At 44.8% G+C, this 24,380-nt stretch overlaps 1 protein-coding gene across 1 annotated transcript; it reads left to right on the top strand.

Annotated features, from left to right (window-relative positions):
• Window positions 1-1,860: 1,860 nt before the first annotated feature.
• On the top strand, window positions 1,861-23,704 carry LOC119646747 (zinc finger protein 664). Its single transcript, XM_038047324.1, has 3 exons — window positions 1,861-2,382; window positions 21,047-21,951; window positions 22,327-23,704. Exons 2-3 carry the CDS (start codon window positions 21,078-21,080, stop codon window positions 22,926-22,928), a joined length of 1,476 nt encoding a protein of 491 aa, XP_037903252.1. The 5' UTR covers window positions 1,861-2,382; window positions 21,047-21,077; the 3' UTR covers window positions 22,929-23,704.
• The last annotated feature ends 676 nt before the right edge of the window (window positions 23,705-24,380 follow it).

Raw genomic sequence — 24,380 nt, 5'->3', positions numbered from 1 at the left:
GCATCGAAACGATCATGAAACCGTACAGTCCACTTCGCGTACTCTGGTTTTCGTAACCATATTATCCAGACGAAGGGTACTGTGGAAAGACTCTCACCGTTGGCTTTATTCATCAATTTATCCAGGATCAGTTGTGTATCCGGGATAACTGAGTGGTTAGAGCACAAGGCTGTCGTATGGAAGGTCGTGGTTCAAATCTCACTGGTTGCAGTAGGATTTGTATCGTGCTTTGACGTCGGATACCAATCGACTCAGCTGTGAATGAGTACCTGAGTCAAATCAGGGTAATAACCTCGGGCAAGTGCAATGCTGACCACATTGCCTCCTACAGTGTACTGTAGTTTACGGTTACGGTCTTGAATGAAGTGCTCTAACACACTTCAAGCCTCTGATTCAATATGGATTGTTGCGCCAACGATTATTATTAGTTGTGTATGTGGACTGGAATCAGTAGCTACCATCTCTTTTTTGAAGGAGCTGCCTTTGCCCTATATTTTGGGTGAGTATTGTTTTCGATCCTAATCGCTAGGGTACTTATTGTTAATACTGTAAATACCAATTACAGAACAAAAAACTATGACTTGTGATTATTTTGCCATTTGTTTAAGTTACTATAAGATCTTAGTTGAATACTTTTAAGATAAAATATGTGTATTTAGGTTATATAATTATTGCATCAAAACAAAAAAAAATAGATGATTAGAAAAAAATAGTAGTTGTTCCAATAAGCAAGCTAGAGAAAAACTAAATATAATATGGGCTTAGTTAACCTTGGGAAAATATTCTCCACCTACTTGTTTTGTTTCCCTTATTATTTTTAATTATTTTTCCAGCCAATGAGGTCGACCAGTTAGCTGTCGACTTTTTTACTATTTCTCGGTGCAATAATATAAAAACAACAAATACCGCGCGTGTAGGCAAGTCTGAGATATTTTACTTATCTGTTAATACAATGCGAATATGGTCATCAAATAAAGGAAGCATTTCTGGAATTTTGCCCGAATGTCCACCTGAACCTAGGTTCGGTGAATAAGTCTGAGGTACTTTACTTATCTGTTAACACAATGTGAATATGGTCATCAAATTAAGTACGTATTTCTGGAATTTTGCCCGAATTTTCATCCGAAGCTACTCGAATGCATTCTTAAATTAGAGAAAGTGGGCACTTGAGGTCTTTTCGGCTACTAAATATAATGGCGTGTGTTGTGTTTACAGTATAATTTTCAAAGTCCACAGGTTGCTAAAACACAAATTTCGATCTTTTTCAATTGCTTTTTATTTCACCTTCCAAGGTGTCTACTAATTCATTCATGCTGGATTTTCCTTAGTCTAATTGTTTTAACAGCGTATCAATTCGAATGTGTTTTACTAATACTCAACTTTAATGCAAAGCTATATTAGTATATATTATGTGCTTTTTCGCTTAACTTGGTGCTGTAATATTGAGACTTTGAGTATTATAATAAGTTACAAAACCTTATTCCTGGTAGAATTTCTCACGGTTATGGTTTTACGGCAAAACGCACAACCGAGACATACGATCTCATAAACATATCAACTGCTAACTATTTGTAAGTACTTAACAGAAATGTAGGTGCCATTCAGCAGAAAAAATTTCCTTATTCTCATTCATCTGCAACAACTTCAGAATTATGTAAGTTAAAGCAGAGTAGGAATACTGCTCCAGCCATGGGAGTGAAGCGTTCAATGACTCTGTCTTAACTTCTGTGCAGCTTTTGAGTGCATAGAATTTTGTTAATATTTTAAAGTACTAGTTCATTCTTGAATCTAGTCCATATCTGGCTGGAGGCAAATACAAAACAAAACGCACACAAATCAACTTTGAGATTCGTGATCTGTGCGCGATTGTACCGAACGATTCATTTTTCGTTGTATGCCTGTCTGCTTACGGTTCTCTTATTTGCGTCCAGTATTCTTGTCAAAGGTGCTCCTGTAAAGTTACTCGTGTTTTGTTTGAATCCAAACTTGTTCTATTTTTTGATAATTTGTTTTGTGCATGTTTGTAAAAGCCTGGAATGTCTAAACAAAACGTCTGCTTCTAAAAGATATCGGCCTGGTTGCCTTTTTGGCATTCTAAACCCTTGTTCGCGTTGAAACGGATGTCCGCGCAATGTAATTGTAAGATTATTGAAGAAATGGGAATGAAATGTTGATTTGTGCGGGTAATGAACGTTGGATCGAACATGTGTGAATGACTATATTGAGTTGGATTATTAGTGAATTGTGCGGAGGACAGAGAACATAACTTTTCTGTTAGGACCGAGAAAAAAGGACAATAAAGCGGCCTGTGCGAACGGCGTGGGTGTTGTTCATTGTCGACTCGTGATTTCCAGTACTTGAGGAGAACTTTTGTATATGCTGGTAAGCTTAATTGGTTGCCTATAAATGTAATTGCAAGTATGTTGGCCCGGTAAAGAATCAATCGAGAGCTAACATTTCACAGAACGCACGAAATTCGCAATCATTCTTTCTGGTTCCCGAAGAATGCATGTTCCCAGGCACTTACTAGGGCCATATCTCCAACTAAATTTCTTAATTAGCAATATGTCTCCCGCATGGCAGTGAGAGAAAATCATATCCTAATAATTAGTGTTTTCGTGGTGGGATAATTCTTTGTCTGAAGCATGGTTTGTTTAGGCGCTTAGTCCCTTGTGCAATGTTAAAGTCGCGGGCGGGTGAGCGGGGGACATGAGCGCACTACAAGCAGTATCGGTGTGTGTGCGAACTGTGAGAACATTAAAATATAAATTCTATAAATTTGTTAAATGACTGGGTGCAGTAGACGCGCAGGAAGCGTAAGGGGTGGGGGAGGGACTGGATAAGTTTAACATCTCTTGCTGCTGTGTCCTTCACCCTTGCATGTTCAGCACTCGAAAGATAAAGTTTTCCTCCCCATCTTTTGGTCTGGCGTAAGGCAAATGCGATCACAATACGAACAAAAGTGGAATTAATATATTCACATTTTACAGAGGCACTTCAGTCCCCTCAGTTCTGAGTAAAATCGATAATTCCATCATTAATACTTATTTCGAAGTTTTAGAATAAATTGAATCGAAAAAGAAAAAGAAGCAGAAACGAGGCGCCATAGTATGGACGCTTTTAATTTTTGCTGTCTGGAATTATTCATATTTTTTAATTGTAATGAAATAAATTCTAAGTATCAATATTACGTCACTCATTAGTTGATAAATGGTGGAACAATTTATAAGTGAAATCGTTCAGATCTAATTATTTGCAGCAGAAATTTGGTTTAGGAAACCAGAAGTGCTCCCTTTGTTGCAGAGTATCGCGATGGAGCTGTACTCGCTGTGCCGGTGTACCGGCAAAGATCAACCACGAGACCGTTGATGAGAAAGCTCGGCAAAGTGCCGGCCGGCGTGCCACCCCGAGAGAGTTTTCGCGATCGGGTTGCGCTCGAACGTTTTGTTTGTTGGGATTGACGTTTCGATTGAGAAGCACGTGGTCAGGGAACACTAGTGTACAGGATGATTTTGTCAGTCCACTCTGTTGACTATTTTCACACTTTTTTCCGATTGACTGAAGATGTTAAAAACTTAAATGTTTTTTTTTAAAGCTATATCTTATTAAAATCGGTTTACTGTCTGTCTGTCATACGCACTTTTCTCAGAAATCATTACACCTATTGACATTAAATTTGGTTTAAAGGTAGCAACTGAACGTCTACGCGTGCAGTGGGTTAAATCATCCTAGGATGAATTTGGGGGGGTCTCCATACATGGAAAAGTGGGTGTAAACATTTTTTCACTGAATATAGTTGTGTGGAGTGTCAAGTGAAAAACCTCGATTAGTACTTTCTAAAGTCGGTTGCGAAACGGGGGGAGTTAAGGGGTCATAATAAGATCACTTAAATTAAGGAGCCATTCTCAGAATCCACCAGAAAAATCTGAAAAAATCATGTCGAGGCCACGAAATATTCTTCATACCGTTATCGGCTTAAGGTAGGTCATCCTGTGTGTCAGATCCCCGGAATCGAATTTTTTTTCTTGGCATCAATTGTATCTAGATATAATGTAGAATATATGGGGAAAGTGATTTTTTGATATTCGGAGTTCTTCGGAAATTATAGTGTTAAACACGTAATAAGTCACATGCCAGATTTATGTCGGTCGCCGTGATAAAGCGCGTATTTATCGGTCCGAATGACTTTGCTAAAAATATAAGAATTGAAGCCAAGGATGTACATGTGTTTTTGGAAGAAACCTAAGGTTTATTGACAAGGTATAGCAAATTAATGGTCAGTTAAGGTTTTATGGCTAAAAATCGCATTCTACTTTTCAATTGGGTTTTTCTCGAAACTGAATGTTGAAAATCGGCTGGCACCATAGCCCAAAATCTATCCAATGAAACTCTTTGAAATTTTCACGACTTATTCAGAACATATTTCTACCGTCCGCAAACTAGAATAATTGCGATTCATTCTGTAGTTTTTTTTTTTATTCATTGAAGAAGCCGCCAAAATTCACAAAAAAAAGTTTAACACGGCACTAAAAATTTAGCTTTTAATATTTTTTAATAATCCTAGTTTGCGTCCTGTAGTTAAGTTTGCACGCTAAAATGCAGTTAACTTTTTTTCTTTAAGATGATCGCAGCGCTCTCTAGCGTACCAGCAGAAAAACATCTTTTTTGGAGATGGGTGTATAAATTGCTCTGTATTTCAACAACGATCTTTGCGATCGGCCTGGAAAAATGACCATGCACGCTCAAGATATTAATAAATATATGGTGATAAATTCGTATTTGTATCTTCATCCAGTTCTTTACAAAAAAATTCTAAAAAAAAACCAAAAGCGACTTTCACACGGGATGACCCCCTTAAGTTAGTAAAATATTAATATGATATTAATATATTTATAGTATAATATATTAATCTATTTTCAATAATAATAATCGTTGGCCCAACAATCCATATTGAATCAGAGCCTTGAAATGTGTTAGAGCACTTCATTCAAAACTGTAACCGTACACTACACGGTAGCCTGTACGAGGCAATGTGGTCAGCATTGCACTGCCCGAGATTATTACCCTGATTTGACTTAGGTACTCATTCACAGCTGAGTTGACTGGTATCTGCGCCAAATCGCGATACAAATACCACTGTCGCCAGTGAGATTTGAACCGCCATCTCCCGTACGACAGCATCGTGTTCTAACCACTAAGCTATGCGGATATCTATTTTTACAATTTAAAAATATATTATTAACAAAGTTACAGTAGGGCAAAATTGCCTCTTGCGTCAAATTGATATTCCCTAAGAGATAAAATGTAAGTGTCACATCGAATTGAGCCGGTTTCTAACAGACTTCTAATTGCTAGATTTCGGTCCAGGTTAAGGAGTATCACAATTGTACAATGCTACACACAAACGGAGACTTCCGATGTAGTTGAGAAGGATTCTTTCTATGAGCAATTAAATGCGATTCAGTGGAAGCTTCCTAAAGGTAACATTGTGATCGAGATGGGTGATATAAATGCCAAGGTGGGATCGTAGATGTGATGGGAAAGCAGTCTTGGTGACCGCAACGGTAATGGTTAGGGTTTCATGGGTTTCTGCAACTTCAATCGCCTTGTCATTGGTGGCACATTGTTCGAACACAGAGCCTACCATAATGTCAGTTGGGTTTCAACTGACTGACACCGTATGAGCAATCAAGTTGACCACTTTGCGTTCAGCAGTAGATTTAGGAGTGGAGTCTCGTGGATGTGCGAAACAAGAGAAGCGCCGACATCAGCCTCGAAAGGAATCACATCTGATGTTTGCTTACGTTCGCTTGCGTGTTCCCTCTGCCACTTCTCGCAGGGTTGGGGAGCTTCAATCGCCGAAGTTCAATATGGCCCGCTTGTATGATCCAACTGCCGCTCGACAGAGGGAGAGCTATCTTGCTGAAATATATTGAGTAACCCGTCAGAAAATATTGATGTAATGACCGCCATCAAAAATACTCTTTTCTCGGTTGCTACATAAGTCGTCGGCCACGTCCAGAAGGATTGTGTAAGCGAATCGATAAACACAAGGAGTTGAAGGCTTCAAAGCTTCAAAAAGTACTAATAGAGACCTTTCATTTGATACCCCACATGACTATATTCGGTGAAAAAAAATTTTACACCCCCCTTTTACATGTATGGGAACCCCCTAAATCTCCACATAGAAGGATATCATTCACTGCATGTCTGGGCGTTCACAGTCCCCAGCTTCTCACCAAATTTCGTCTCAATGATTATAGCTGTTCCTGAGAAAAGTGCCTGTGATTGCATCAATGGGCAAGTATCTAGGAAACGTGGTTTCTGTCGACGGTGGCACTAAACTGGGTGCTGTCTGATGCATTAAGAGCGTTAGATCCGCTTTCGCTGCCCTGTCGAAAATATGGAAATGTAGTTATCTCAGCACCAAGGTCAAGTTGCGACTGTTCTGTGCTAATGTTCTTTCTCTGTTGCTGTATGGGAGTAGCACATGGAAAGTGAATTCCACTGTAATCCAAAAGCTCCAAACTTGATGCCGGACCGGACCAAATGGGAAGCAACTTACCCCCTCTTTTTTGGTCCATGGATCCCTCATTTAGGTGAGCACCCAAACTGTAAAAATATTAGGCGATGACGGCTTTACGGTTTCTTGCCAGGGTAGAGGCAAATCATCAGACGCTGCCTCACATCTGCCCAGGGGTCGATCACGCTGCTCCCAGGGCAGAGGTGAGGCAGCATCTGGTGATTTGCCTCTGCTATGATAAGAAACCGTGAAGCCGTCATCGCCTAATCTGTCTGCGTCGTATCATCGGAGTGCGCTTGCCTGCCACTATCGTAAACGAAGCATTTGGGCGGCGTGGAAGTTCCAGTGGATAGGCCACACTTCAAGGAGGTGGGACAATAGACGCCCCGCGTTAGAACTGTATGTTTTTTTTTACGCCGAAATAGGAGTTTCACTTGCCCAATTACATATCCGTTGAAAAAAAACCGATTCGGAACGCGCATTAATAATGATAATTTAAAAATTGAATTCTTACAAGGCGGAAAAGAAAATGCGGTGATTTTTTTTTTTTTGGGAGTAGGGTAGGTGAATGCGTTTACGCACAGAGTGTTGGACTCCCGCAACAGCACGCTGGCGGACTACCAACTAAACACCTGCCTGTCATCAGAGAACTAGCCTGGAATCGTTTGACACATTACTTCGGGCTAGCTCTCCCGGCTTTGGGAGCCTTCAAGTCAGGGATTTCCTTTCACCAACGGGAGGGGAGGGGAGGAAGGGAGTTGTTAGTTCAGGGAACCCCTTACCGTCCGATTCCTCTGCCGGTCGAGTTCAATCTTCTTCGTAGTAAGAAGAGCCCGAACATAATGCGCAATACGATTCCAGCTGCCAGCGCTCTTCAGCATCTCTCTGACAATGTTGTCTGGAGAGAGCTCCCCTGTATCTGCATAAAGCTGCTGGCGGAGGCCGTCCCACCTCTCGCAAGAGAAAAAGGTGTGTTCAGCGTCATCCGCCACTCTATTGCAGAACACACAATCAGGAGATCGCGCCATCCCAACCCTGTGCAGGTAAGACTGAAAACCTCCATGCCCACTTAGAAGTTGGGTAAGGAAGTAATCAATCTCACCGTGCTTTCTGTTCAACCATGGGTCTAATTTGTCGATGAGCCGCGCAGTCCACTTGCCCTTGGCTCATTTTGCCAAGAAAGTTGCCACTCGTTAAGGATGCGTTGACGTTCTTCACCGGCAACCACTTCTCTTAAGTTTTCGCCCTTACGGCGATAGATAGCTTTGCGTTCCTTGGTAAGGAGCGGGGATCACTCCCGCAATCATCACCACAGCCGGTTCGGAGACGGTGCGATAAGCAGACGCCACTCGCAAAGCTCCCCGCCTCTGCACTTGAGCGAGGCGTTTACGATGCACCTTCTTGTCAGGGGTATCAGCCCATACCTCCGCACCATAGAGGAGGACGGACTGCGTTGCTCCCATGAGAAGACGTCTCCTAGTTGATATAGGGCCGCCGACATTCGCCATTAGCCGACTCAAGGCCGCGACTCCTGCTGCAGCCCTGTCCGCGGCTGCTTTGATTTGCTCGAAGAAGCTCATCTTCGAGTCGAGCACTAAACCAAGGTATTTAATCGCTGGTTTTGACTCTATAGTCAACTCGCCGATCGATATGGGACGCAAGGTCGGGATTCTCCTTCTGGTCAAGATGACTACTTCGGTTTTTTCCAGCGCAAGATTGAAACCGTGAGCAGTCATCCATCCGCTTACCCGTTGCATCAATATGCCAAGTCTGCTTTGCGCCTGTTCAACAGTGCGTCCGGCAACAAGTGCCGCAGCCCCTCAGGGGTCGTTAGCGATTTTTAAACGGGTCGCTTACGATACGGGGTGTGACGTCCCCGAGGTGCCTGAGTAAGTAGTTCTGCCCCCTAGCTGGCAGCATACCTGCGTCCTAGGTAGTAGCCTCGAGAAAGCTTCTCAGTGAAGAGCGAACCGCGAATGACCGGTACACGTCGGGACACACTGGGAGTCTCCGGAGCCGTCGACAACTCTCTGTCGGCGTCGACGGGGTGATGTGAGCGTAGCTCTGCCAAGGTGGTAGTTGCAACGTGTATCAGGAGCCAGCCCCTTCGGGACCCTGGTCGGGAAGTGTGCATTGAACCGGTGTTAGTAGACCGCGTTGCCCCGAGCGAGCGCAGATCCGTCCGTGAATTCCGGGATCAGCTAAGCGTAGGTCAGGCCTCAGGGAACTGGGGTAGGGGCTGTGTCCCCGAGGGTATACCCGTTCTTGACTATTGCGGCCCGCTCCCTTGCACACGATGCGCTGGTACCTTTTTCATGGAGAACATTCTGAAAATTATAAAAAAAAAACGACGAAACAACAGACAAGGAGAAAGAGCTGGGTGCGTTTGGGCGGAGCACAAAGATGCGTCGTTCACCGCAGCGACCAGTGAAAGAGGCAACGAGGGCTGATATACCCGATGAGACACCGGGGCGCCCAAATAAAGAGGAAGCCTCATCAAGTGGTGCGACTGACCGTGCGGAGATGGCAACTCCATTACCTTGCAGTGCCCCTGTTTTGGGAGTAAGCTCAGTGAGAAACGCTAGTCCTGAGCAGATGGATTTGGACACGAATCGAGTGGAAGTGCATTCGAGAGGAAAGGCTCATCAGAAAGTGCGCAGCAGTGGTGAAACGTATGCGGTCGGCAACGTTCCTTCAGAGGAACGTCAGTAAATGCGTCAAAAACGGGCTGATGGAACTGGAGGAACTACTGGACCGCATTTCCTTTTATAGACGCACGTGGAGAGCAGCGGAAGACGATTGTAGAGCAGAAACAGTCGCACTCCCCGCTGAGAATGCTGCTTGCGTCAAACGGACCGCAGATAGCCCTCTGCAAAGTGAACAGGGGAAAAAGCGGAAAGAGGACGACGTGTCTGAAGGAGACTTTATCGAAGTAGTCTTCAAGGCCCAAAAAAAGAAGGCGAAAAAGGATAAAAAGAAACAACGGACTCCGGCGCCAGAGACACGTCTGTCCAAAAACAAGGAGGCTGCCAACCCAAAGCCAGTAGCGGAAAAAACGAGGAAACGAAGAGGGAATAGACCGTCGGCTCTGCTCATTAAGCCGACGGAAGGCAAGACATTTGCGGAAGTCCTTAGTGAAATCCGCTACAGGATGAAATCCGAGGAAAACGGAGCAGAGGTGTCTTCGATACGGAAAACGAGGAGTGGTGGAGTTCTCGTCGAACTGGGCTCAAAGACAACCAACAAGAGCACGTTCTGCGAAGCGGTCAAGGGGCTATTGGGGGAGAAGGCCCTTGTTTCCAGCCTAGAACCCATGTGCTCTCGAGAAATACGGGAGCTTGACTGCCTCACAGAAAAGGCCGAAGTATAGGAGGCGCTAAAGCGTGAATGTCCAGAGGTGACCAATGCCCGAGTAGGTATTACCTCTGTAAATGCTCGAGACCAAAAGCTCGCCGTGGTGGAAGTCCCCGAGCAATATGCGAGGAAACTCCTTAACAGCGGGAGAATCAAAATCAGATGGGTAGTATGCAGGGTACGAATGCGGATAGTCCCCACCAAGTGCTACAGGTGTCTGGACTATGGACACACGTCAGCAGCTTGCAAGGGTCCGGACAGGAGAACAGCATGCCGGAGATGCGGCCAAGCGGGTCATCAAGCGAAGACTTGCAAGGAAAGCGAGAGTTGTGTTCTCTGCAGGGATCGTGGTGCGTCTGGCGAAAGCGTCGCACACACTGCGGGCTCGGGACGGTGTCCGATCTTCAGGGCGGAATTGGAGAGGGCTAGGGTGCGAACGCCATGATCCGCATTTTGCAAATTAACATGCACCGGAGTGCAACTGCTCACCAGTTACAGCACAGTTCGCTGCGGAAGTAAATGCTGATCTAGTGCTGATTAGCGACCAATACCAAAACGAGGACCCGTCCTCATGGTATCTCGACTTATCGGGCACCGCTGCCATCTGGGTTCGGGACGACGTTCGACTTCGTGTTCTTGCCGAAGGCCGGGGGGACGGATTTGCCTGGATCCGGTGTTTAGGGATAACGTTTTTTAGCGTTTTCCTGACGCCGAATGAGTCGATTCCGGACTTTCAACGCCGGCTTGATGCTCTGGAGGACGCCGTTTCGAGCACCGAGGGACGAATCCTGGTTGGCGGTGATTTTAATGCCAGGGCTCTTGAATGGGGCATGCCTCAATCAGACTCCAGAGGGAAACGGATTCTGGAAATGGCGGCGAGAACCGGGCTCGTAATTTTAAACACCGGATCCACGCCAACGTTTCGGCGCTCAGGTTGTGAAGGAAGCATTCCCGACATAACTTTTGCGTCGGAATCTCTGGCATCATCGGTGGACGGGTGGCGAGTCCTAGAAGACTTCTCGGCAAGTGATCATCAGTACATTGCGTTCGAAGTGTTTGACGCTACTTGCCGGCGAGCACCAACACGACGTTCCCCCTGCGTGTGGAATGTCGCGAAGGTGAACATCGGAAGGTTCGTCGAAGCTCTTGGAGCAGGTAGGGCCGCGCTGGGGGGCACTCCGGGGGGTGGTGGTGTCGCAGCTGACACCGTCGTAAATTCAGTGATGAATCTGATAACGACGGCGTGTGAGGCTTCCATGCCCCGGAGAGGCCCCAGGCGCGACAAGCCTTCTATATACTGGTGGACGGCGGAAATTGCCGACCTACGGAAGGAGTGTCATAAGCCCCGCCGTTTGGCACAACGTTTGTACGCCAACGAGGAGGCATGTGCCATAAAGGCACAATATAGATCAGCAAAAAGGAGACTCCGCAGCGCTATAAATAAAAGCAAAGCTCGCGGCTGGCAAAATCTTATTAATGAGGTGAATGATGACCCGTGGGGACTTGGCTATAAGCTTGTCACTCGGAAAATCGGGGCTCTGCGGAAGCCCTGCATACTGAGCACCGACCAGATGGACCGCATTGTGCGGGCATTGTTCCCCAGACACCCTGTACGGCTTGATGTAAACAGCGCGGAAAGCATCGTGGATTGCCCCCTTTTCACAATGGGAGAACTCGAAGAAGCGGTTCTCACTATGAAAAACAGGAAGGCGCCAGGTCCTGATGGCATCCCGGCGGAAGTTTACAAACTGGTGTTCCGCCAACGGCCAGAATTGCTGCTCGAAGCGTTCAACGCGTGCTTGAAGGAGGGCATTTTTCCTTGTCGCTGGAAAGTGGCCAGACTCGCGTTGATCCGTAAGGGTAAAGGAGATCCGGAGCTCCCGTCTGCATACCGACCGCTGTGTATGCTTGACACGGCCGGAAAAGTGCTCGAGAAGCTCATCAGGGGTAGACTCGCTGAAGCGATCTGTGCTGCCGGGGACTTATCCGCAAGGCAGTTCGGGTTTAGAACAGGGAAATCTACAGTGGATGCTGTTATGGAGGTCGTAGATGCGTTTAATCGAGCCGGGGCACACAGCCGCCGATCTCGACGGATAGTGCTCCTCATAACGCTTGATGTCAGAAATGCCTTCAATTCCGTAAGATGGACAGATATGCTAGGCACACTAGAGAACTCCTTTCACGTGCCAAGCTATCTCTTGCGGATATTGAGGGATTATCTGAAAGACCGCTCCCTGTTCTATGAGACGCTAGAGGGCCAGAGGAGGATGGAAATCACGTCGGGAGTAGCGCAGGGATCCATCCTAGGGCCGGACCTCTGGAACGCTTCCTACGATAGTCTGCTGAGACTCGATATGCCTGAAGAGTCGCGCCTGGTCGGTTATGCAGACGACGTTGCGGCACTTGTTGCCGGACGCACTGTTGAACAGGCGCAAAGCAGACTTGGCATATTGATGCAACGGGTAAGCGGATGGATGACTGCTCACGGTTTCAACCTTGCGCTGGAAAAAACCGAAGTAGTCATCCTGACCAGAAGAAGAATCCCGACCTTGCGTCCCATATCGATCGGCGAGTTGACTATAGAGTCAAAACCAACGGTTAAATACCTTGGTTTAATGCTCGACTCGAAGATGAGCTTCTTCGAGCAAATCAAAGCAGCCGCGGACAGTGCTGCAGCAGGAGTCGCGGCCTTGAGTCGGCTAATGGCGAATGTCGGCGGCCCTATATCAACTAGGAGACGTCTCCTCATGGGAGCAACGCAGTCCGTCCTTCTCTATGGGGCGGAGGTATGGGCTGATGCCCTTGGCAAGGAGGTGCATCGTAAATGCCTCGCTCAAGTGCAGAGGCGGGGAGCTTTGCGAGTGGCGTCTGCTTATCGCACTGTCTCCGAACCGGCTGTGATGGTGATTGCGGGAGTGATCCCCGTTGCCCTCCTTGCCAAGAAGCGCAAAGCTATCTATCGCCGTAGGGGCGAAAACTTAAGAGAGGTGGTTGCCCGTGAAGAACGTCAACGCACCCTTAACGAGTGGCAGCTTTCTTGGCAAAATGAGCCAAGGGGCAGGTGAACTGCGCGGCTCATCGACAAATTAGACCCGTGGTTGAACAGAAAGCACGGTGAGATTGATTACTTCCTTACCCAACTTCTAAGTGGGCATGGAGGTTTTCAGTCTTACCTGCACAGGGTTGGGAAGGCGCGATCTCCTGACTGTGTGTTCTGCAATAGAGTGGCGGATGACGCTGAACACACCTTTTTCTCTTGCGAGAGGTGGGACGGCCTCCGCCAGCAGCTTTATGCAGATACAGGGGAGCTCTCTCCAGACAACATTGTCAGAGAGATGCTGAAGAGCGCTGGCAGCTGGAATCGTATTGCGCATTATGTTCGGGCTCTTCTTACTACGAAGAAGATTGAACTCGACCGGCAGAGGAATCGGACGGTAAGGGGTTCCCTGAACTAACAACTCCCTTCCTCCCCTCCCCTCCCGTTGGTGAAAGGAAATCCCTGACTTGAAGGCTCCCAAAGCCGGGAGAGCGGGAGGGCTAGCCGGAAGTAATGTGTCAAACGGTTCCAGGCTAGTTCTCTGATGACAGGCAGGTGTTTAGTTGGTAGTCCGCCAGCGTGCTGTTGCGGGAGTCCAACACTCTGTGCGTAAACGCATTCACCTACCCTACTCCCCAAAAAAAAACAAGTGCCGCAACGTCGTCTGCATAACCGACCATTCGCCACTCTTCGGGCATATCGAGTCTCAGCAGACTATCGTAGGAAGCGTTCCAGAGGTCCGGCCCTAGGATGGATCCCTGCGCTACTCCCGACGTGATTTCCATTCTCCTCTGGCCCTCTAGCGTCTCATAGAATAGGGAGCGGTCTTTCAGATAATCCCTCAATATCCGCAAGAGATAGCTTGGCACGTGAAAGGAGTTCTCTAGTGTGCCTAGCATATCTGTCCATCTTACGGAATTGAAGGCATTTCTGACATCAAGCGTTATGAGGAGCACTATCCGTCGAGATCGGCGGCTGTGTGCCCCGGCTCGATTAAACGCATCTACGACCTCCATAACAGCATCCACTGTAGATTTCCCTGTTCTAAACCCGAACTGCCTTGCGGATAAGTCCCCGGCAGCACGGATCGCTTCAGCGAGTCTACCCCTGATGAGCTTCTCGAGCACTTTTCCGGCTGTGTCAAGCATACACAGCGGTCGGTATGCAGACGGGAGCTCCGGATCTCCTTTACTCTTACTGATCAACGCGAGTCTGGCCACTTTCCAGCGACAAGGAAAAATACCCTCCTTCAAGCACGCGTTGAACGCTTCGAGCAGCAATTCTGGCCGTTGGCGAAACACCAGTTTGTAAACTTCCGCCGGGATGCCATCAGGACCTGGCGCCTTCCTGTTTTTCATAGTGAGAATCGCTTCTTCGAGTTCTCTCATTGTGAAAAGGGGGCAATCCACGACATTTTCCGTGCTATTTACATCAACCCGTACAGGGTGTCTGGGGAACAATGCCCGCACAATGCGGTCCATCTGGTCGGTGCTCAATATGCAGGGCTTCCGCAGAGCCCCGATTTTCCGAGTGACAAGCTTATAGCCAAATCCCCACGGGTCATCATTCACCTCATTAACAAGATTTTGCCAGCCGCGAACTTTGCTTTTATTTAAAGCGCTGCGGAGTCTCCTTTTTGCTGATCTATATTGTGCCTTTATGGCACATGCCTCCTCATTGGCGTACAAACGTTGTGCCAAACGGCGGAGCTTATGACACTCCTTCCGGCAATTTCCGTCGTCCACCAGTATATAGAAGGCTTGTCGCGCCTGGGGCCTCTCCGGGGCATGGAAGCCTCACACGCCGTCGTTATCAGATTCATCACTGAATTTACGACGGTGTCAGCTGCGACACCACCACCCCCCGGAGTGCCCCCCAGCGCGGCCCTACCTGCTCCAAGAGCTTCGACGAACCTTCCGATGTTCACCCTCGCGACATTCCACACGCAGGGGGAACGTCGTGTTGGTGCTCGCCGGCAAGTAGCGTCAAACACTTCGAACGCAATGTACTGATGATCACTTACCGAGAAGTCTTCTAGGACTCGCCACCCGTCCACTGATGATGCCAGAGATTCCGACGCAAAAGTGATGTCAGGAATGCTTCCTTCACAACCTGGGCGCCGAAACGTTGGCGTGGATCCGGTGTTTAAAATTACGAGCCCGGTTCTCGCCGCCATTTCCAGAATCCGTTTCCCTCTGGAGTCTGATTGAGGCATGCCCCATTCAAGAGCCCTGGCATTAAAATCACCGCCAACCAGGATTCGTCCCTCGGTGCTCGAAACGGCGTCCTCCAGAGCATCAAGCCGGCGTTGAAAGTCCGGAATCGACTCATTCGGCGTCAGGAAAACGCTAAAAAACGTTATCCCTAAACACCGGATCCAGGCAAATCCGTCCCCCCGGCCTTCGGCAAGAACACGAAGTCGAACGTCGTCCCGAACCCAGATGGCAGCGGTGCCCGATAAGTCGAGATACCATGAGGACGGGTCCTCGTTTTGGTATTGGTCGCTAATCAGCACTAGATCAGCATTTACTTCCGCAGCGAACTGTGCTGTAACTGGTGAGCAGTTGCACTCCGGTGCATGTTAATTTGCAAAATGCGGATCATGGCGTTCGCACCCTAGCCCTCTCCAATTCCGCCCTGAAGATCGGACACCGTCCCGAGCCCGCAGTGTGTGCGACGCTTTCGCCAGACGCACCACGATCCCTGCAGAGAACACAACTCTCGCTTTCCTTGCAAGTCTTCGCTTGATGACCCGCTTGGCCGCATCTCCGGCATGCTGTTCTCCTGTCCGGACCCTTGCAAGCTGCCGACGTGTGTCCATAGTCCAGACACCTGTAGCACTTGGTGGGGACTATCCGCATTCGTACCCTGCATACTACCCATCTGATTTTGATTCTCCCGCTGTTAAGGAGTTTCCTCGCATATTGCTCGGGGACTTCCACCACGGCGAGCTTTTGGTCTCGAGCATTTACAGAGGTAATACCTACTCGGGCATTGGTCACCTCTGGACATTCACGCTTTAGCGCCTCCTATACTTCGGCCTTTTCTGTGAGGCAGTCAAGCTCCCGTATTTCTCGAGAGCACATGGGTTCTAGGCTGGAAACAAGGGCCTTCTCCCCCAATAGCCCCTTGACCGCTTCGCAGAACGTGCTCTTGTTGGTTGTCTTTGAGCCCAGTTCGACGAGAACTCCACCACTCCTCGTTTTCCGTATCGAAGACACCTCTGCTCCGTTTTCCTCGGATTTCATCCTGTAGCGGATTTCACTAAGGACTTCCGCAAATGTCTTGCCTTCCGTCGGCTTAATGAGCAGAGCCGACGGTCTATTCCCTCTTCGTTTCCTCGTTTTTTCCGCTACTGGCTTTGGGTTGGCAGCCTCCTTGTTTTTGGACAGACGTGTCTCTGGCGCCGGAGTCCGTTGTTTCTTTTTATCCTTTTTCGCCTTCTTTTTTTGGGCCTTGAAGACTACTTCGATAAAGTCTCCTTCAGACACGTCGTCCTCTTTCCGCTTTTTCCCCTGTTCACTTTGCAGAGGGCTATCTGCGGTCCGTTTGACGCAAGCAGCATTCTCAGCGGGGAGTGCGACTGTTTCTGCTCTACAATCGTCTTCCGCTGCTCTCCACGTGCGTCTATAAAAGGAAATGCGGTCCAGTAGTTCCTCCAGTTCCATCAGCCCGTTTTTGACGCATTTACTGACGTTCCTCTGAAGGAACGTTGCCGACCGCATACGTTTCACCACTGCTGCGCACTTTCTGATGAGCCTTTCCTCTCGAATGCACTTCCACTCGATTCGTGTCCAAATCCATCTGCTCAGGACTAGCGTTTCTCACTGAGCTTACTCCCAAAACAGGGGCACTGCAAGGTAATGGAGTTGCCATCTCCGCACGGTCAGTCGCACCACTTGATGAGGCTTCCTCTTTATTTGGGCGCCCCGGTGTCTCATCGGGTATATCAGCCCTCGTTGCTTCTTTCACTGATTGCTGCGGTGAACGACGCATTTTTGTGCTCCGCCCAAACGCGCCCAGCTCTTCCTCTTTGTCTGTTGTTTCGACGTTTTTTTTATAATTTTCTGAATATTCTCCATGAAAAAGGTACCAGCGCATCGTGTGCAAGGGAGCGGGCCGCAATAGTCAAGAACGGGTATACCCTCGGGGACACAGCCCCTACCCCAGTTCCCTGAGGCCTGACCTACGCTTAGCTGATCCCGGAATTCACGGACGGATCAGCGCTCGCTCGGGGCAACGCGGTCTACTAACACCGGTTCAATGCACACTTCCCGACCAGGGTCCCGAAGGGGCTGGCTCCTGATACACGTCGCAACTACCACCTTGGCAGAGCTACGCTCACATCACCCCGTCGACGCCGACAGAGAGTTGTCGACGGCTCCGGAGACTCCCAGTGTGTCCCGACGTGTACCGGTCATTCGCGGTTCGCTCTTCACTGAGAAGCTTTCTCGAGGCTACTACCTAGGACGCAGGTATGCTGCCAGCTAGGGGACAGAACTACTTACTCGGGCACCTCGGGGACGTCACACCCCGTATCGTAAGCGACCCGTTTAACAATCGCTAACGACCCCTGAGGGAAAAGAAAAGAAAGAAAAGAAAATGCGGTGATTGGCTGACACTTCATGTGACGTCATGGAACGAAAAATATGAATCTTTTGCGTGAAAGCGTAAGATTTAGTGTTTGTTACTTGTTACTTCTGAAGTAATAAATCAATTTTTAACAGAAAAATGGAAAATTCTTCAATTCAGCGTAACATAACGTACAGTAACAGGCTATATAGCCTGTTCTGACTAGTACAAGGTCCCAGAAAGAAAGGTATCAAAACCGAGAGTTCAATATGTTATTTACCGCATATTAATTATACTAAGAATAATGTTGATTAATATTTGCCTCTATCGATTGGTTTAAACATATTTTCCATTTTACAAGTGTGAGAAATTAAATTAATGTAAAAGTTCTAGAGACAATGCATTGGGGGGAGTGTAGTTGTTGTGCAAGGACGACGGACGGCTTTGGGGGAAATAATACTAAACTAAAACTTTCAGCGGAGTTTTTGTGGAGTTGTTTGTGCAGCGAGGCACGAAACAATATTTCACCATCGTCCTTGAAATTTCATACGCGAAATTAGTTTTGACACTTCCCCATGTTTCACCCAATCAAACCCTTTTATTTTATACCCCATACATCACACCTCTCTTTCGCATGTGTGGGTTTCATCCAAAATCTTAAAAAGGTCCGTCAGATAACACTTTTAATCGAAACCAGAACCACCTATCCGAAAAAAATGCTTTCTGTGTTTTTTTTTCTTCGTCGCTACTGTATGTTACCGAGGTGGGGCGCAATAGTCCTTTTAAGGGGGCATCTCTAGTCTTTTGCACATATTTTCTAGAATTTTTTTTACAGTAAATTTTTTTATCATCCTACAATTTTTCCACAAATGCAAAAATACTTATTAAAGTATACATTTTTTTTTTAATTTTTATAATCCAATGTGACCCAGAATGGCTGCCACAACAGTCCTGGTTGACATGATTTCTCGATTCAGAGACCTCGGAAATCAAAAATTCCAAATGCATGCTAAATTATAAGTAAGTCGCTAAACATCTTACACTCAATCAAAAAAGTCATTTTCCCGTGCCTTAACCTTCCTAAGCTTCATTCGGCGTTCTTTTGATTGCCTTGCTTGATCCGAATGCTGTCTCTGCACAAAGTCCGCTGCTGTGTTGCCAATCAAAATACCCATGGTTTCCATGATTTTTAATAAAGTTTGAAGTCTTTCATTAAAAACGCACACAGCATAATAGGTTGTAATTTCAGCGATTGTCTTTCTAGGAAATATGTGTTTTTGAGCTATATTCCAAACATAAGCGTTGAAGCTTTTATTTGTGTTTTGTGTGTGTGCTCCGATGCACTTTTCTAGTAGATCGTTGGTGGTAAGATCTTCATAAATCTTTTTTTATAAAGGTCTCTTCATCTAGCGCTGGAGAGTGCACAAAATTTTCAAACTTAGCAAATCTGGATTTACACCGTGAGTCTGACCCAGCAGGCCAACTCGTATGTTGAGGCTTATCATCAGTCGAAATCTTGTGGTAGAAAATTGCCCAAATACCATTCCTCACATCTTCAACGGAGTTTTCTTAGCAGATGCACTAACCACACTTTCATCACGCTCACTCGTAAATTGATTACCCAAAAACTTCTTTTTTTACGATTTTTGCTCAAAGTGCACAAATATAGGTAAATAACTGTTAACACAACTAATTTGAAAGAAATTAATACTTTCAATGCTTCTAAGTATCAACAAAAACGAGTGTCAGATGTATAAATTTAGAATGGAGCGGGAATGTGCATACTAAAAGCAACTATACCTCTCCGATCGCCAGCTGTTTGAATCCCTCCCAAATCACACTTTCGCGCGCACTCAGGATATACGCTATGGATACATCTTTAGAGTGCGTAGACTTAAATAAACTTTTGTACTATGTTTCTGAATGTATACTGAACGCAAAACTAGTGTTTTGGGGATATCGATTTTTCCAAAAAAATAAAATCGAGGTGCCCCCTTAAGACGATGTGCAACTTCCCTTAACAGAATAATAAAATAAATATTTTTTTTTTGAATATTGAAATGTATGTGTATTTCCAGTTTTAGTTTTTATATTGGAAAAGTCGGGAAACCGGCTTTCATACGCTTCAAGTATGAAAGGTTTTGTGTATTTCTTTTATAAAGAGATTTGAGTGTGCATTTGTCCCATTAGCATGTAGCCGGTAAAATATGCATATATTATGTGAGAATATTCACTTTCAAGTGATGTTGACATTCATAGTCTTGAATTTGCAGAGGAGCGACAGTTTTGACCTAGTATAACTTTGTTAGTAATAGTGCGATTTTCACCAAATTTGGCATCATGCTCTATGCTGTAACCTAGATTGCTGCAAAATTTTGTGATTCTAAGGTGAACTTAAGGGGGGTTTTCCTTTCAATTACTAAAAATTATAGTAAGTACTATTGTTAACTTTATTTGAACAGGTATCGGTATGTAGGGTATTTCGGAGCCTAGACACCATATAGTGGCAGTCCCCTGATTTTTTTCAGATTTTTCGGTTTGGTAGTTCCTGCGAATGGATTCGTTAAAGAAATGACCACTTTCAAACCCCCGCACTTCCCACCTTTTCAAAAAAAGTTAAAACTAACCGGCTTCGAAAAGAACTAGCCGAGACCTTTAATTTGATACCCCACATGACTATATTTGATGAAAAATAATGTACACCCCCTTTTGCATGTATGGGGACCTCCCTTAAATTCGTCGTAAAAGGATGTAACTCACTATATGCGTGAGCGTTCACAGTTCCCACCTTTCTACCAAATCTGGTGTCAATCGCTATAACCGCCTACGAGAAAAATGCGTGTGACGGACAGACAAACAGTAAACCGATTTTAATAAGGTTTTGTGTTTACACAAAACCTTAAAAAAGTAAATACCTTTCGCCTGATGCATGCGTGCATACGTGTGCAGTAAGGGAGCTCTCAAATACACTGTACCACGCAATTTGGTGGAATTTTTCGTTTTTTCGGCAGTTACTTTTGAATATAAGTAACTTAAATGAATTCGTTTTGAGAACTGCGAAAGACACTATTTGAGTTGCATTTAGTGCCATTTAATTTGATATTTCTCATAATGTGCAAAGCCGCGATGTGTGTGTATATTTTATTTTATGAATATCATACCAATAAATGCCATTAAATATTCCCCCGCCTTAAGAACTGATCATCTTATAAGACGATCGATAAATCGGTCTAATTTTTTACTTCATCATAAAGTGCTGGTTAACCAACATTGGCTGTTGTTTCATTCGATTTTAACAGCTTGTGTTACACTACACAAGCTGGGACCAACTGAATACAAAGCATTATCTTGGAGCCGTGTATATGGAAGCATGGCACATGATTTTTTGTGCAGTCTGTTATCGCAATTGACCTCCTGTCACAATGCCATGCAGAGATCTGAGCAAATTTTGATTATTTTGTACTTTTCCCGCATGTTTGATTTTTCTTTAATTACGATAATTTTAGAATATTTATTAAACACTGCAACATGTCACTTAAATATGGTTTTATATTTTTCAGGTTAAATATACAATTTTGTACTTTGGTAAAAATGGAAGTACACATCTCCCCGTTTCACGGCATTAATCCAAACCTTCCGCTGACAATAACGCCAATTATGAAATCTTCCAATGAACAACGTTTTTCTGGACCAGATTTAACGTTTCATTGTATGTGTTGTGGTGATGTTTTCGACAATCCTCAAATGTTGTACCAACATATGAGCAAGTGCCACTCGAATCTAAACGGACATCAACAATTGAAAAATGAAGAAATGGACGAAGACGATGAAGATTCTTTCGAGTATTCCAGTATCATGGAGCCAATTTGTGAATTGGTGCATTCTGACGATGATGATGATGAAGATGATCGTCTACGGTTATATGAGTTCCCAACGAATTCGAAAATGAAACAACAGCCCTTAAATAACAAAAGTGAAAGAGGAGAACAGTCGTCACCCAGTCCCCAAATGATGGAACACGATGATGAAAATTCTTCCGGATCTAGCACCGGAATTTTCCCACAGCACATGCCGCGAGAAGCTTTGCACGGACTTTATGCACGTCAGCTTCCAGAACAATTGGGCAGGCAGGATGAACGACGCAACCGCCGCGAAAAAGTCGACTCACGACAGCTCATTAATAACTGCTTCCAATGCTCGCAGTGTGAGAAGTCTTTCCAGAATGCGGGAGATCTGGCAAAACACGTACGATCACATACTTTGAACAAACCGTATCAATGTTCCATTTGTGATAAAACATTCACTCATATTGGTAGCTTGAATACCCATATTCGTATACATAGTGGCGAAAAACCTTATAAATGTGATATTTGCTCGAAAGCTTTCACACAATCTAGCAGTCTCATGGTGCATCTGAGGTCGCATGCGGTAAAGAAACCACATCAATGCCATTTATGTGACAAAGGTAAGTACATGTCAATTGTAGAGCTATTTAAATATAGTTGGTGAAATCCTTTACTTGGCACGGTACGTAAAATAGCGCTCCGTGGTGTGCCGGTCAAGCACCTTTTCATGTAATTTTATTCGCTGCTTTAAGTGTTCTGCGCAATGTAATTTCGAGAAAATTCAATTATTCCCGGAAATGGAATTATTATTAACAAAGTTATAATAGGTCAACGTTGTCACTTCAGTGCAAATTCTAAGACTTCGAATGTCAGTAGCACGCGAAGTGTCACGGTTGATGAATAACTTTCGCGGCGCGGTGACCTCGAGGATTGAATAACACTTAAAAAGATGCAAATATTTTCTAATCATAAACCAATGGTTTTCTCATTTGCAGGTTTTATAAATTCGAGCAGCTTAGTACTGCATCTGAAAGCGCACGCCGAGGGAAACACTTTCGCTTGCACTGAATGTGATAAAGAATTTAAGCACTCAAGCATGCTTGCTGAACATATGCGTCTTCATTCTTATGATCTTGTCTACCAATGCTCCATTTGCCGTAAAGCTTACAAACATTCTAGTGAGCTAGTACAGCACATGAAATGCCATACAGGGGAGAAACCCTTCCAATGTTCCATCTGCGAGAAATCATTCACGCAACCTGGCAGCTTAAACACGCATATGCGGATACACACCGGAGAACGTCCATTCCATTGTAAAATTTGTGATAAATCGTTTACGCAAGCGTCCAGCCTCACTGTTCATATGAAGATACACAGCGGCGAAAAGCCATATTCATGCCATATTTGCCGAAAATCCTACAGCCAGCAGTCCTACTTGAACAAACACATACAATATCATATTGATAACGATCGTAGCGAAGGTTTAGCTTGCCTTGTCTGTGGCGCGCTATTCAGGAATACATTTGAAATGCATCAGCATGCAGTGGATAAGCATGAGAATGTACTGCGTGATATGCGGAATCGTCAAATGAATTAGTTTTTAGCTAAGTGCAGAGTTTTATGTATGTTAGAGGATTATTGCCATATATAAGATACATATTTTATAGTATTTTTGATTTACAAAATGAAAGTACTTATTTTACGCGTCTTCGTATGAAAAACACGCTGTTATATACATCAGGGACTTTTACCTTAATACCAGATAATTTGAAATACAACAATAGCTAAAAAGTCAATAATATTTAAATAAGGTGGGTCCTGGTCGGACCAAGTTCTGTTTTGTCTCAAAATGTAATACTAAAGCCAACACCAAAGTGCATGATATTAACATGTTTCAGTTAAAAAGATTCAAAGATTTGTATGAACCGCTTAATGATATTCGATTTAAGAATATATTCTGAGATAATATTCACATCAGTGTAGTAGGAAAGACAACACGTTTAGAAAAGGCATTTATCCAAATGAAAAAGTTCAGTAATCATAAGCCTTGAACGCAGCAGTTATAAAAGAGAAAGTATTGAACGTATTATAAGTAGAAGAGCTGAAAATGACAAATCTAGAGTTAGTTTATGTAACATAAACCGAACAAATCATACATATATTTTCCTAAGAAGTAAGAAAAACAGTAGAATGTCTTATGAAGTGCAGTTCCATCAATGTTTTCTGTAATATTTTTTATGTAATTGTCTTCGACATTAGTTATTACAATTCACGAACGCAAGTATTCTTTCATTGAAAGTGTTTAAGTTAAAGACGTAGTTATTTTAATACTCAATATTGGTCTCGAAATAAAGCATCATTTTTATTACCACATTTTTTGTAGTCACTATTGTTTTTATCATAGCCTTATTTTCTACTAACAGCATTTTTGGAATCATAACATCAACGATTATTCAATGAAAAAAAATATCAAAAAGTCGTATCTCTTTTTCCCATGTGGTAACCATTGGGGGGTTGTCTTAACAAAATCGAAAAAAAAACTGCCAGCAGGTCTTCCAAGTTGTGGGTTGCATTGATATTTACTTTCTTTTATAAAAGGGTTATGCTCTTCTTCTCTCCGTTTGATGGACTGTCCAGAAAAGAATTTTCTGAAATAATAAAAAACTTGTTGTTTCTTTTTCGTTGGTGTAGACATTTATTCTTGCAAATGCCGATATTTCGGGAACCACTTGGTCCATTCATCAGTGCTAACAAGTCTGCTCATAGGTAAGTTTGTTCTTCCTTGCAGTGTCCATAATGTAGAGTTTTTCGCTCCGATAGTCTTCCTCTGTGAGTGGAATTGTTAGGGAGGTGGTCGATCATCGTGATATAAGCTGCCATTTTATGCTGGTAGCTATGGAACGAAATGGCAGGGATTCTACGCTGGGTGCTGGTGGGTTTCTTGAAAATAGAAAAAGAAAATTGTCCGTTTTGACGTTTGATTAATAAATCTAAGAAAGGCAATTGATTGTTAACTTCAATCTCATGAGTGAAGGTTGTTTTAGGGTGT

This window comes from Hermetia illucens, chromosome 1 (genome assembly GCF_905115235.1).
Source record: "Hermetia illucens chromosome 1, iHerIll2.2.curated.20191125, whole genome shotgun sequence".
NCBI classification, from domain to species: Eukaryota; Metazoa; Arthropoda; class Insecta; order Diptera; family Stratiomyidae; genus Hermetia; species Hermetia illucens.
This window is presented reverse-complemented; position numbering and strand designations above follow the sequence as displayed.